This window comes from Triticum urartu, chromosome 7 (genome assembly GCF_003073215.2).
Source record: "Triticum urartu cultivar G1812 chromosome 7, Tu2.1, whole genome shotgun sequence".
In the NCBI taxonomy this organism is placed as follows: Eukaryota; Viridiplantae; Streptophyta; class Magnoliopsida; order Poales; family Poaceae; genus Triticum; species Triticum urartu.
The window spans coordinates 563,959,444-563,973,045 of record NC_053028.1 but is presented as its reverse complement, the minus strand read 5'-3'; the positions used below and the strand labels follow the sequence as shown (position 1 = coordinate 563,973,045).

At 46.7% G+C, this 13,602-nt stretch overlaps 1 protein-coding gene and 1 pseudogene across 1 annotated transcript; one reads left to right on the top strand and one right to left on the bottom strand.

Moving 5' to 3' along the window:
- Positions 1–797: 797 nt before the first annotated feature.
- On the top strand, positions 798–1,971 carry LOC125521954 (peroxiredoxin-2E-1, chloroplastic-like). The gene has a single exon (XM_048687022.1). The coding sequence runs from the start codon at positions 946–948 to the stop codon at positions 1,636–1,638; it is 693 nt and encodes a 230-aa protein (XP_048542979.1). The 5' UTR covers positions 798–945; the 3' UTR covers positions 1,639–1,971.
- Positions 1,972–3,314: 1,343 nt separating this feature from the next.
- On the bottom strand, positions 3,315–5,691 carry LOC125525161 (annotated as a pseudogene).
- Positions 5,692–13,602: the final 7,911 nt, after the last annotated feature.

Here is a 13,602-nt window from a genome sequence, read left to right as displayed (position 1 = left end):
CAGCCTCGACGCTACGCTTCGCTAGCCCCCTTGTCTTCCACCGCGCAATCCATCAAGGAGGAGCCCATCGACAAGGAAGGCGATGACATCGACATCAATTGGGCGGAGGTCGGGCGGGAGTAGGACCCGTCGCTCCGGGCCCCGATGACAAAATCGGAGTTCGAGCAACAACTCCGACTAGTGCTTCATAACTCGATGCTCGGGAAAATATTAGGTGATACCATGCCTTAGATGCTTCCATGATACGAGCTTCTGGTCCGTCGGATCTCAGATCCAACGGCTCCTAGTAGGTTCTGAAAGTTTGCCGTACTTGTTCGCAATTTTTAAACTTCAAAAGGCCTTTTTTGCAAAATGTTGAAAGCCTTTCGGGAGCCGTTGGATCTCTCCTAGGAGCTCGTATCATGGGAGCATCTAAGGCTCCGTATCACCTGATACTCTCCCCTCGATGCTCGTACAAGGTCCGCACCAAGCGTCGTCCCCGCCGCCTCATCCATATCGAACATCCCGTCAAGCAAGAGCGAGAACAGGTGCGTTCACCTACAACCTTTCCCCTCCGTCGGGCATCCGCCTGATGTTTGCCGTTCAAAATGCCTTCACCCTGTCTTTGTACAAATTCACGAAATAAGCTCTACCATTTTGAACAAACAATCCTCACCCTCCATATTTTGTCTAGTATTTATACTGTTTTTGTTATTATTATAAAATAGAAAATGACAGATGAACGTTCTCCTGAAAGAGAAATAGCTCCTGCCCAGCCCAAGCAACGCAAAAGGCAAAAGGCACCTCGCGCCGCCGTGCTTTCTCCACCCACCCCCATTCCCCCCCCATAGGGCCAGCTCCCGCCGCTCGGAGTCGGGATCGCTCCCCAAATCCCCCACCCTAGGCTCGCTCGCCCCGAAGTCAAACAACAGACAGCGCATTTCCTCGAACACCTAGCCTCCCTCCATGGCCACCTCCGCCCTCGCCACCCTCTCGGCCACCGCCGCCGCCGCGGGGGCCAGGCGCGCCCTCCTCTCGCGCGGCCCCTCCTCCTCCCTCTCCTTCGCCTCCCGCCGTCTCGCGCCCGCGGGGTCCCTCCGCGCCGGGCCCCTGCCCCGCGCGGCGACGCGGGCCCTCTCCGCGACCGCGTCCCCGGCCGCCACAACGGCCATCGCGGTCGGCGACCGGCTCCCCGAAGCGACGCTCTCCTACTTCGACGCCCCCGACGGCGAGCTGAAGACGGTGACGGTCCGCGACCTCACCGCGGGCAAGAAGGTGGTCCTGTTCGCGGTCCCGGGCGCCTTCACGCCCACCTGCACCCAGAAGCACCTCCCGGGGTTCGTGGCCAGGGCCGGGGAGCTGCGCGCCAAGGGGGTGGACACCGTGGCCTGCGTCTCCGTCAACGACGCGTTCGTGATGCGCGCGTGGAAGGAGAGCCTCGGCGTCGGCGACGAGGTGCTGCTCCTGTCGGACGGAAACGGGGAGCTGACGCGCGCCATGGGCGTGGAGCTGGACCTGTCGGACAAGCCGGTGGGGCTCGGCGTCCGGTCGCGCCGCTACGCGCTGCTGGCCGACGACGGCGTGGTCAAGGTGCTCAACCTCGAGGAGGGCGGCGCCTTCACCAACAGCAGCGCCGAGGACATGCTCAAGGCGCTCTGAGGCCTGAATCGCGACCCCCCTCCGCTGTCGCCACGGCTATCGTCGAGTCGTCGTCGGCTCGGTTCGTCCTCTGTTTCCTGAAGGCCTTTTTTTTGCTTTGTTTTTCCTGAATAATAATAATAATCGGTGCGGCAGCGGCGGCCTGGCCTGTGTGTGCTGCTGCTGTCACCTTGATGTGAGGTGGCGAGTACTGAGTAGTGCAGCGTAGCTTTGTGAAGTTTCTGGAGACTACGAGTCGTGGCCGTGTCCTGGTTCGCAACCTGGCATGGAATGGAATGTCAACTTTTGCTTGCTGTTTGCATCGTATCATAATGAATGATTCGTATTCATACACATCCGTGTCGTGATGGCACGGCTGGAGTGGAGTACCGTGGCCCCGTTTATGCAGGAAAATTAAGGTTGTGATACGCACCAGCGTTGCTAACAGGTTGTGAATGTGTGATGATGGCTATGTTAATGGGACATGCAGTGTTTCTTCAACATGATCCAATAAAGAAATTCGTCAGTTTTCCATGAAGCTACAGCCAGCGTCACGGTGAAGATTCAGCAAGCCAGGAGCCATCTGCCTCTTGGCATGAACAAAGGATCTTCCTGTTCTTTTCAAACCTTATTAAATTTCAACAGCGTGTTCTTTATATATATATATATATATATATATATATATATATATATATATATATATATATATAACTAGAGTAGAGAAATAGAGATCGAGAAGCCCAATGCTGATGCTGAGTGGCCGAACAAACAACCTGAAACTGCAGGTACACGGACGGGCGGCCAACATAAACACACTAAAGCTGAGATGGAAACAAGTAGTTTTGTCTAAAGAACAACAGATCGCCCCTGAAGATGGTGACTTACACAGGATCCATAGTTTGACTGTTCGGCAAAAACTCCATCTTTTCTTTCAAGAAATGAGTACTACCTCTCTAAACTAATATAAGACCTTTTATATTAGATCACTAACGGAGAGAATAGTATGTTTTTATTGACCTACTAAAAAAACGTGTCAGCTCCAACAAGCCAAAAAGACATTCGTCGAACAAAAAAATTTGTTTGTCAACCAAAAAATACGAACAAAAACACGCATGGACTTGCTGCACGAACAGAACTTTCTATGGATCACAATTAACCCAAGGATGCTGAGCGAACAGCGACCAGCACCATACAAAAGATGAATAAACAGAGGAAATATACAAGCAGCGATGCAGTGAGCAAGACAGGCGCTCAGCAAAAATTCAGGGACCAGCAAATTTGAGCCACATAACTTGTGACCTAACTGTTCATCAAATTACTACGTGTATTTCATTCTTTCTTTCTATGTAGTGTCCCTTAATGCTGCCAGCAGTTCTCTAGCTACTACTGTATGTACTTGACCAGAGATAAAAGCAGATAAAGCAAGAATTATCTTGCATTACTCATCCAAAGCATACCATGCAAAATACTCTTTTGCACCGAAGAGTAGTAATGAACTATCTGTCTGATAGCGAAGTCATTCCAAATTAACTGACTAGGTTATAGAAAAGCACTGGTCATGCTTTTGCACCAACCAAGCATATAGATGCAGCTATAGAAAGCAGAGAGTAGCATTGTTGACGCTGAGCAGTGAGCATTACAGTACTAAAAATGACTTGTATGTAAAAAGATGGCCTAGCAAATTTGCAGTCCAATCGGAGATTCTACCAACCAAGCTAGCTGAGTAGAGCAAAGATATCTATGACTAACTGTGAGAGTTTTAGAGATGCCATCAGCTAACAGAACAGACAAAATGAGACTACTTTAGATCATCCCTAGAATAGATGCAGTCTTACCTGATAGCCTAAAGTCTAGATAACAAGAACTGCCATTGCTAAAACTACTTGATGACAGAAATCCTGGGAAGACCAACCACCATTCGTGGAACACTAGGTAAGCATCACGGAGCAAAGGCGCTGAGCATAGAGATCAACTCCTTCATGATAGCGGGGCAGCTTTGGCTCAGATGCTCAAAGCCGTCACTGGCCATGGCCGCCTTCAGATTCGCCTGAGAACTGAGAAAATCGAAGCATGCCTTCTTCAGTCCACCGCAGTGGTGTTGCTCAGCTAACACCAAGATTGTGGCCACAGTGCTCACTTGGATGCACCTGCAAAGTTTGTCTTCGCAGATCAGCTTTAGCCTGTCCAAGTTATACCTGTCGGCTGCGACCAGCAGATGTTGAGACATGGCGTCTTCCCCTGCTTCCTCCCTCTTCATCTCCGGTGTCGACGCTCTCCTTCATCTCGCCAAAGAGCTCCGCACTGAACACCGGCGACCGGGCCGCGATCAGGCAGCGGTGCGCCGCGAAGGTCTCGCCTCCGGCCTCGAACACCACGTCGGCGCCCTTCTCTGCGAGGAGAAGGTTACCCAGGTGCATGTGAAGGTCGGATGGGGGAACGGTGACGAATGTCGGAGGGGCGGGCTCAGGCGTCTCCACCGCGCGGAAGTCGCTGACGACGATGAGGTCGCACCGGACGGCGAAGGAGTCCCCCCTGAGATGTTTCGATTTCTCCAGGGCCTCCGCTCGGATGAACTTGGAGTTCCCCCAGCTCGCCAGGCCGGCGAAGTTGTTCAGCGGCTCCGCCGCCAACGGCAGCGCCTGATTCTCCGCCTCGCCGGCGAAGCGGAACTGGTGCTGCGCCCTCACCGTCCTGGAGGTGTTTTCCGCGAGGACGAGGCGGAGGGATATGTAGCCCGCGTTCTCCGCCTGGTCGCCATTGGGGTAGTAGAGGACGAGCCAGCGGTGGCCTCCCACGGTGAAAGGGCAGGACTTGAGGGACTCGCCTGTGGGGATGCCCTTGGTGCGCGAGTAGAGGTCGATCGTGAAGTGGTGGGATCCGGTCGCCGTGTCGGCGACAAGGGCGGAGGCGGACCGCGATGGCTTGCCGCCGGCAGCGGTTGTCGACATGGCTAGTGGGGGATTGGGGTTCCGCCGCTGTGGTGTGGTAGGGTTAAGGGCAGGGAGGCAATAATAATGCAATATACATCGCTTTTTTTTAGAATAGCCAATATACATCGCTCGTGCGAGACGTAAGTACAAGTCGGTTACTGGGTCGGCCCACTTAACAACTTTTTTTAAGGTTCACTTGACAACTTTGACCGTGTCATTCATACCCCTCGTACGGAAAATGTTCCTTGGACTAACCGGGTCGCAAAAAGGGTAGAAAATGCAGAAGAAAAAAAATCTTTGCGAACGTTTTCTATTATAACCAGTTAATCACTGTCTCTATTAAACAACCATAGAGACTGAAAAAACAAAGTGCATTGCTTCCCTCTCGATAGGGTTTTCTTCCTCTCGATGGCCGCCGTCGTCGTTGAGTCTCTGCGTCCTTCCCGCTCTGCCCCGCCTTGGAGGCCACTCGGGCAGACTCGGGGATGGTCCCTGCACCGTTCCCCGGCCTTGGTGGTCTGCTGGGTGGAGTTTCGGGGCAGGGTTCTCTCGAAGTCTGATTTCTCTCATCGGGCTAGGGTTTCAAGGATGGTTCCAGATGTTTCAATCTCGATGGGGGCGCCCCGTGATGCGGAGCATCATATGGACATCACCATGTCAAGAGTTCATTCGGCAAGTGACACGTGCGACATCTACTTCACATACATAAAGGTGAATCCTCTCCTTTACACGTGCTCACTTGACCCCTTCGAGGATGGTATACCACTTGACCCTCCATCGTGCATGCATAGGTATGTCGGAGCTTCACGAATGCCAAGGAGGAGTGCAAGCGCCAGGGAACAACCACCATCCGCGAGGGAAGCATGGAAGAGAAGGAAGAAGAAGCCTGGACAAGTTTCTGGAAAGCCCGGAACTTCCGGCCGCTGCCCGGAACTTCCGGCCCCCGGAACCTCCGGCCGTCCCGGAACTTCCGGCCCCGACGCATCGAAGCCGTCCGAGAGTGTGCCAACTCTCTGGATAGCCCGGACCTTGGCCGGACCTTCGCCCGGAACCTCCGGCGCCCGGACCTTCCGGCCGTCCTCGGAACTTCCGGCCCTGCCTGCGCGCAGACACTCGAGCCGAAGCCCATGTACCCTTTCGCCCCTCACTTACCCCTTCGTGGACCTAGACTATATATACTCCTCCACCTCCTCCTTTCTAGGGTTAGCGTTGTGATAGCTCATTTGACAGATAGAGCTACGCTCATCCATATCGGATCTACTCCACGATAGAGACTGCGGCCTCTACGGAGAAGATCCCTTTGGATTCAAGACCTCCTTTTGAAGAAGAACTCAAGACCTCCTCACGGAGAAGACCGGCTACCTATGTATCGTCCCTAGTTGATTGTGTATCGTGTACCTTCCTTTGTGTTCATGGTTGTAGCGCATGTGTGATCATACTTGTTGGTTTGAGTGTTCTCTTGTGTTCCCCTCGTGATTTTTCCCTCGTTTCCCTCCTCGTGTTCTTCGCGTTCTCCGCGGGATCCGCTCCTTTCGTGAAAGATCGGCCTATAGGGTTCTACCCTATATCATCTTGGTATCATGAGCCACGTTGATCACGATTTCGGAGCCTCCCCTCTTTGTTTGCTAGCCTAATTTTGTTGATTTTGTCCCTAATTCGAAAATCCCCACAAAAATAGCCCCAATTTTTTTTGATTTGTTGGTTTGGATGATGTTTTGTTGATTTTGATCCATGGACTCGTGTCTCAAGTGGATCTAGCATTCCCCACCTTTTCCTCCATTTCTATCCACAAAATCTTCCCAATTTTGACCTTGGAAATCGAGTTTTCCCGCCCTCATTCTCAGATCTGGAATTTAGGGTTCGCCCCGGAAGAAATTCCACGACCCCCGGAACTTCCGGACTCCCCAGGAACTTCCGTCCCCCGGAACTTCCGGGCTAATAGAGAGTTTACCCAAAATCCCCCGGCTTCCCGAAGACTTTTTCCGCGACCCCCGGAACTTCCGGCCACCTCCCGAAACTTTCGGAGCCCGGAACTTCCGGCCTAACCCGAAACATTGCACAGAATTTCAGCATCACCCTCTTTCACCGTTTTGGTCACAACGTTTCGCTCCGAACTCTGATTTGAGTGTTCTTTGGCTCGTTTTGAAGCTATCGACGTGCCCGGGGACCTCACCTTGGTTTCACCACCTTTTGACCCCATCAATTTTTTGGAATTTTGGCATCTTTGCCTAGGCCTTCCACCATATATATCATCCGCTACACCATCACGACTTCCACAACCTAACCAATTTTGTTCCCCATCGCATTAGTGGTTGCTTGAGGAGTGATCTGAGTCTCCTAAGGTGTCTAGGCTACTTAGGGACGATTGCTTCTTCATCAACCACCACCACCACCACTTCCGCATAGGCTTGACCACTATACACTTCCGCCACCCCAACTTAACCCAATTTTGTTTGTGTTGTGAGTTGTGTCTCCTAAGGTGTTTCGGCTACTTAGGGACCGTGCTTCCAACTCTGACACCGTGTATAGTACACATAACCCAATAACCCTCCACTTCTGCATTGTCTACTCGCATAACCCATCATTGCATTGTCGCAATCCCATTGAGCTTTCGCAACACCACCACCGCATCCCGCTACCACCATTTTGACATTTGAGATTTTGAGTTCGCGGTTTTCCCGTTTCCTAAGGTGTTTCGGCTACTTAGGGACGAGTCTCCATCATCTTGGTATCTCCATCAAGATCACCGCCACTCATCATCGACACGGACGGTAACCTCCATATCATCTTGGTATCGTGGTATCCCTCCATTGTATATTCCCTTGCCATTGCATTGTTAACCCCTAGCCCATTTTGCGTCACTTGCCTATCGAGACTAGCCTTTGAGTATTGCCGGCAACGTTACTTGTGCACATTAGTGGTCTACACCTTCCATTGCATACATACCATACCATATCATATTGGTATCATATCATCCCTTGTGCCTCAAGTTTGTTCCCGCATATACGCAATAGCTATCTTGGTTTATGCATTGTGCAAAAGTGGCCATACATATCAAAAAAAAGAATAAGCTTTTAAGCAAAGAAAAAGAGAGAGCAAGAAGCTTGTAAGCAAGTGCCATAGCATCATACCACATTGCATAAGATTGTCATATCCGATCATCTTGGATCATACCACCGGAACATCATATACATAGCATACTTGGGATAGAAGTCGTTGCATTTTTGTCTCCTATAGGTTGTGCACAAGTGTCGTATCTGCCTATTGAGAAATCGTGCTAGCGTCTCTCTAGAGTTCTGCAACAAGAGCATTTTCCGTGGATTCCACATTTTGAGCTCATTCCTTGGTTGCACGACCCCATTTATCTATCCGTGTGTGTGTTTTCGTGTGCCATTCATTGCTATTGGTCTACTTGTTTCACTTGCGAATTGGTGAATCTCTTTCAACATTATTGACTCTTCCTAACATTTTGCATCAAATTTTTGTGCCACTATCCTCCACCATAAGCCTTATTTGTGTAGGTGTGAGAAACCGACAAGAATTGGTACCAATTCTGCCATTCCCTTGTTACATCATTGAGTGATCATTGATCCATCGTCAACATCGGTCAAGGTACATTTGGTATAGTTCTTCTCCTTTCTCCACTCACATTTGCTCGAGTCTTGTGATGGATAGGCAAGGCATTTCACCTTCAGTCTACAATAACAACGACGAGTTCGATGCCATGAAAAACTACACCGACGCCAAGATGCAAGCTCAAATGGAAGAGATCAAAGCCCTCATCAAGTTCTACAAGAGATCTTCCTCATCTTCGAGAAGACGCTCAAGTACACACGCTTCCAAGCTACCATCTCCGGCAAGGTCACATCGGCATCGACACCATCACCACCACGAATGTGAAGGTCAAGAGCTCAACACCAACAACCGCTCAACGACTTCACGATCTCCCTTGGCATCTTTGTCAAGCAACTTCAAGGCATCTTCGCCTATGGACATACGCCATCTTCGCCCACAAGCACTTCAAGACAAGCTCCCCAAGCTCAAGTCCGCGACTTCTACGAGCTACTACGACCTCGACACCGACCACAAGATTCCTTTCTATGGGACTCAAGAACCCGAGGAGTATCTCGAGTGGGAGCACCTAATGGACGACTACCTCAAGCTACATCAAGTTCCTCCCGAAGATCAAGTGAAGTGCGCCATAAGGAACTTCCACGACTACGCGTCCACATGGTGGCTTCACGCACCTACGGAGACCTACGACATGAGTTGGCCCAAGAAGAAGAGAGCTTTCTGATACGTCCATTTTGCATCATGCTTTTATATCGATATTTATTGCATTATGGGCTGTTATTTCACATTATGTCACAATACTTATGGCCATTCTCTCTTATTTTACAAGGTTTACATAAGGAGGGAGAATGCCGACAGCTGGAATTCTGGGCTGGAAAAGGAGCAAATATTAGAGACCTATTCTGCACAACTCCAAAAGTCCTGAAACTCCACGGAATACCTTATAATAAATAATGAAAAATCCTCGCCAAAGATGAAGACCAGGGGGGCCACACCCTACTCACGAGGGTGGGGGCGCGCCCCTACCTCGTGGGCCCCCTGGTGGCTCTTCGATGACCATCTTCTCCTATATGAAGTCTTTCGTCAAGAAAAAAATAAGAAGCAACCTTTCGGGACGAAACTCCGCCGCCACGAGGCGGAACCTTGGCGGATCCAATCTAGAGCTTTGGCAGAGCTGTTCTGCCGAGGAAACTTCCCTCTCGGAGGGGGAAATCATCGCCATCGTCATCACCAACGCTCCTCTCATCGGGAGAGGGCAATCTCCATCAACATCTTCATCAGCACCATCTCATCTCAAAACCCTAGTTCATCTCTTGTATCCGATTCTTCTCTTCAAGTCCGGGATTGGTGCTAGTAGGTTGCTAGTAGTGTTAATTACTCCTTGTAGTTGATGCTAGTTGGTTTAATTGGTGGAAGATCATATGTTCAGATCCTTTATGCATATTAATACCCCTCTGATTATGAACATGTTTATGCTTTGTGAGTAGTTACGTTTGTGCCTGAGGACAAGGGAGAAGTCTTGCTATTAGTAGTCATGTGAATTTGGTATTCGTCCGATATTTTGATGAGATGTATGTTGTCTAGCCTCTAGTGGTGTTATGTGAACGTCGACTACATAACACTTCACCATTATTTGGGCCTAGAGGAAGGCATTGGGAAGTAATAAGTAGATGATGGGTTGCTAGAGTGACAGAAGCTTAAACTCTAGTTTATGTGTTGCTTCGTAAGGGCTGATTTGGATCCATATGTTTCATGCTATGGTTAGGTTTACCTTAATACTTTTGTTGTAGTTGCGGATGCTTGCAATAGAGGTTAATCATAAGTGTGATGCTTGTTCAAATAAGAACAGCACCCAAGCACCGGTCCACCCACATGTAAAATTATCAAAGTACCAAACGCGAATCATATGAACGTGATGAAAACTAGCTTGACGATATTCCCATGTGTCCTCGGGAGTGCTTTTCCTTATATAAGAGTTTTTCCAGGCTTGTCCTTTCCTACAAAAAGGATTGGTCCACCTTGCTGCACTTTATTTACTTTTGTTACTTGTTGCTCGTTACAAATTATCTTATCACAAAACTGTCTGTTACCACTTAATTCAGTACTTGCAGAGAATACCATGCTGAAAACCGTTTATCATTTCCTTCTGCTCCTCGTTGGGTTCGACAATCTTACTTATCGAAAGGACTACGATAGATCCCCTATACTTGTGGGTCATCAAGACTCTTTTCTGGCGCCGTTGCCGAGGAGTGAAGCGCCTTTGGTAGGTGGAATTTGGTAAGGAAAAATTTATATAGTGTGCTGAAATTTACTGTCACTTGTTACTATGGAAAGTAATCCTCTGAGGGGCTTGTTCGGGGTATCTTCACCCCGACCAGTAGAGCAAAGAGTTGCTCCTCAACCTACTGAACCTATTGAAAATGAATATGAAAATGAAATTCCTTATGAGTATCCTTCGGGTATGATAGAAAAACTGCCAGCTAAACCTTTTACAGGAGATGGAACAAAGCATCCTGATGAACACCTAATATATGTGGATGAAGTTTGTGGATTATTTAAGCTTGCACGTATACCCGATGATGTTGCTAAGAAGAAGGTCTTTCCTTTATCTTTGAAGGGGAGACACATTGATATGGTATAGGCTATGTGATGATACGAGATCATGGAACTATAAAAGATTGAAATTGGAATTTCATCAAAAGTATTACCCTATGCATCTTGTTCATCGTGATCGCAATTATATATATAATTTTTGGCCTCGCGAAGGAGAAAGCATCGCTCAAGCTTGGGGGAGGCTTAAATCAATGTTATATTCATGCCCCAATCATGAGCTCTCAAGAGAAATGATTATTCAAAAATTTTATGCTCGGCTTTCTGATAACAATCGCACCATGCTTGATACTTCCTGTGCTGGCTCTTTTATGATGATGACTATTGAATTCAAATGGGATATATTGGATAGAATTAAACGCAACTCTGAAGATTGGGACCTCGACAATGGTAAGGAGTCAGGTATGACACCTAAGTTTGATTGTGTTAAATCTTTTATGGATACCGATATTTTCCGTAAGTTTAGCACTAAATATGGACTTGATTCTGAGATAGTAGCTTCTTTATTTGAATCTTTTGCTACTTATGTTGATCTCCCTAAGGATAAGTGGTTTAAATATCATCCTCCCATAAAAGTAAAAGTAGTTGCACCTATTAAAGTTGAAGAAAAGACTATCACTTATAATGATCCTATTGTTCCTACTTCTTATGTTGAGAAAGCACATTTCCCTTTTAGAATAAAGGATCATGCTAAAGCTTCAACTGTGGTTCGTAAAAGCAATATTAAAACATATACACCTCCTGAGCAAGTTAAAGTTGAACCTAATATTGCTATTGTTAAAGAGCTCTTGTCTGATAATATTGATGGGCATGTTATTCAGTTCTGTAATGAAACTGCTAGAATTGCTAAACCCCGTGATACAGATAAACCTAGACCTGTGATAGGCATGCCTGTTATTTCTGTTAAAATAGGAGATCAATGTTATCATGGCTTATGTGATATGGGTGCTAGTGCTAGTGCAATACCTACTGACTTATACAACGAAATTATGCATGACATTGCACCTATTGAGTTAGAAGATATTGATGTTACTATTAAACTTGCTAATAGAGATACTATTTCACCAATGGGAATTGTTAGAGATGTTGAAATCTTGTGTGGGAAAACTAAATATGCTGCTGATTTTCTTGTTCTTGGTTCCCCACAAGATAGCTTTTGTCCCATTATATTTGGTAGACCCTTCTTAAATACTGTTAATGCTACCATAGATTGCACAAGGGGTGTTGTTACTGTCGACTTAGATGATATGACTCATGAGTTTAATTTCTCTAAATTTAGTAAACAACACCGTGAAGAAGAATTGCCTAGTAAGGATGAAATTATTGGTCTTGCTTCCATTGCTGTACCTCCTAGTGATCCTTTAGAACAATATTTGCTAGACCATGAGAATGATATGTTTATAAATGAAAGAAGGGAAATAGATGAAGTATTCTTTAAACAGGAACCTATGCTGAAACACAATTTGCCTGTTGAAATCCTAGGGGATCCCCCTCCACCTAAGGGTGATCCCGTGTTTGAGCTTAAACCGTTGCCTGATAATCTTAAATATGCTTATCTTCATGAAAAGAAGATATATCCTGTTATTATTAGTGCTAACCTTTCAGAGTATGAAGAAGAAAGGTTATTGAAAACTTTGAAGAAGCACAATGCTGCTATTGGGTATACTCTTGACGATCTTAAGGGCATTAGTCCCACTCTATGTCAACATAAAATAAATTTGGAAGCAGATGCCAAACCAGTTCGTGATCCTCAACGACGTCTGAATCCTAAAATGAAAGAAGTGGTAAGAAAAGAAATACTAAAGCTTCTGGAGGCAGGTATAATGTATCCCGTTGCTGATAGTCAGTGGGTAAGTCCTGTTCATTGTGTCCCTAAGAAGGGATGTATTACTGTTGTTCCTAATGATAAAGATGAATTGATTCCATAAAGAATTATTATAGGTTATAGGATGGTAATTGATTTCCGCAAATTAAATAAGGCTACTAAGAAAGATCATTACCCCCTACCTTTTATCGATCAAATGCTAGAAAGATAATGCAAACATACACATTACTGCTTTCTAGATGGTTATTCTGGTTTCTCTCAAATACCTGTGTCGGCTAAAGATCAATCAAAGACTACTTTTACATGCCCTTTTGGTACTTTTGCTTATAGACGTATGCCTTTTGGTTTATGTAATGCACCTGCTACCTTTCAAAGATGCATGATGGCTATATTCTCTAAATTTTGTGAAAAGATTTGTGAGGTTTTCATGGACGACTTTTCCGTCTATGGATCTTCTTTTGATGATTGCTTGAGCAATCTTGATCGAGTTTTGCAGAGATGTGAAGAAACTAATCTTGTCTTGAATTGGGAAAAGTGCCACTTTATGGTTAATGAGGGTATTGTCTTGGGGCATAAAGTTTCCGAAAGAGGTATTGAAGTCGATAAAGCCAAGGTTGATGCTATTGAAAAGATGCCATGTCCCAAGGACATCAAAGGTATAAGAAGTTTCCTTGGTCACGCCGGATTTTATAGGAGGTTCATTAAGGACTTCTCAAAAATTTCTCGGCCTCTGACTAATTTATTACAAAAAGATATACCATTTGACTTTGATGATGATTGTGTAGAAGCATTTGAAATACTTAAGAAAGCATTAGTCTCTGGACCTATTGTTCAGCCACCTGATTGGAATTTACCCTTTGAAATTATGTGTGATGCTAGCGATTATGCTGTAGGTGCTGTTCTAGGGCAAAGAGTTGATAAGAAATTAAATTTTATCCATTATGCTAGTAAGACTCTAGACAATGCTCAAAGAAATTATGCTACTACTGAAAAAGAACTTTTAGCAGTTGTATTTGCTTGTGATAAGTTCAGACCTTATATTGTTGA

What these genes read in the sequence shown, in the direction of transcription:
- LOC125521954 (XM_048687022.1), top strand. Translation starts at nt 946, where the DNA reads ATGGCCACCTCCGCCCTCGCCACCCTCTCGGCCACCGCCGCCGCCGCG.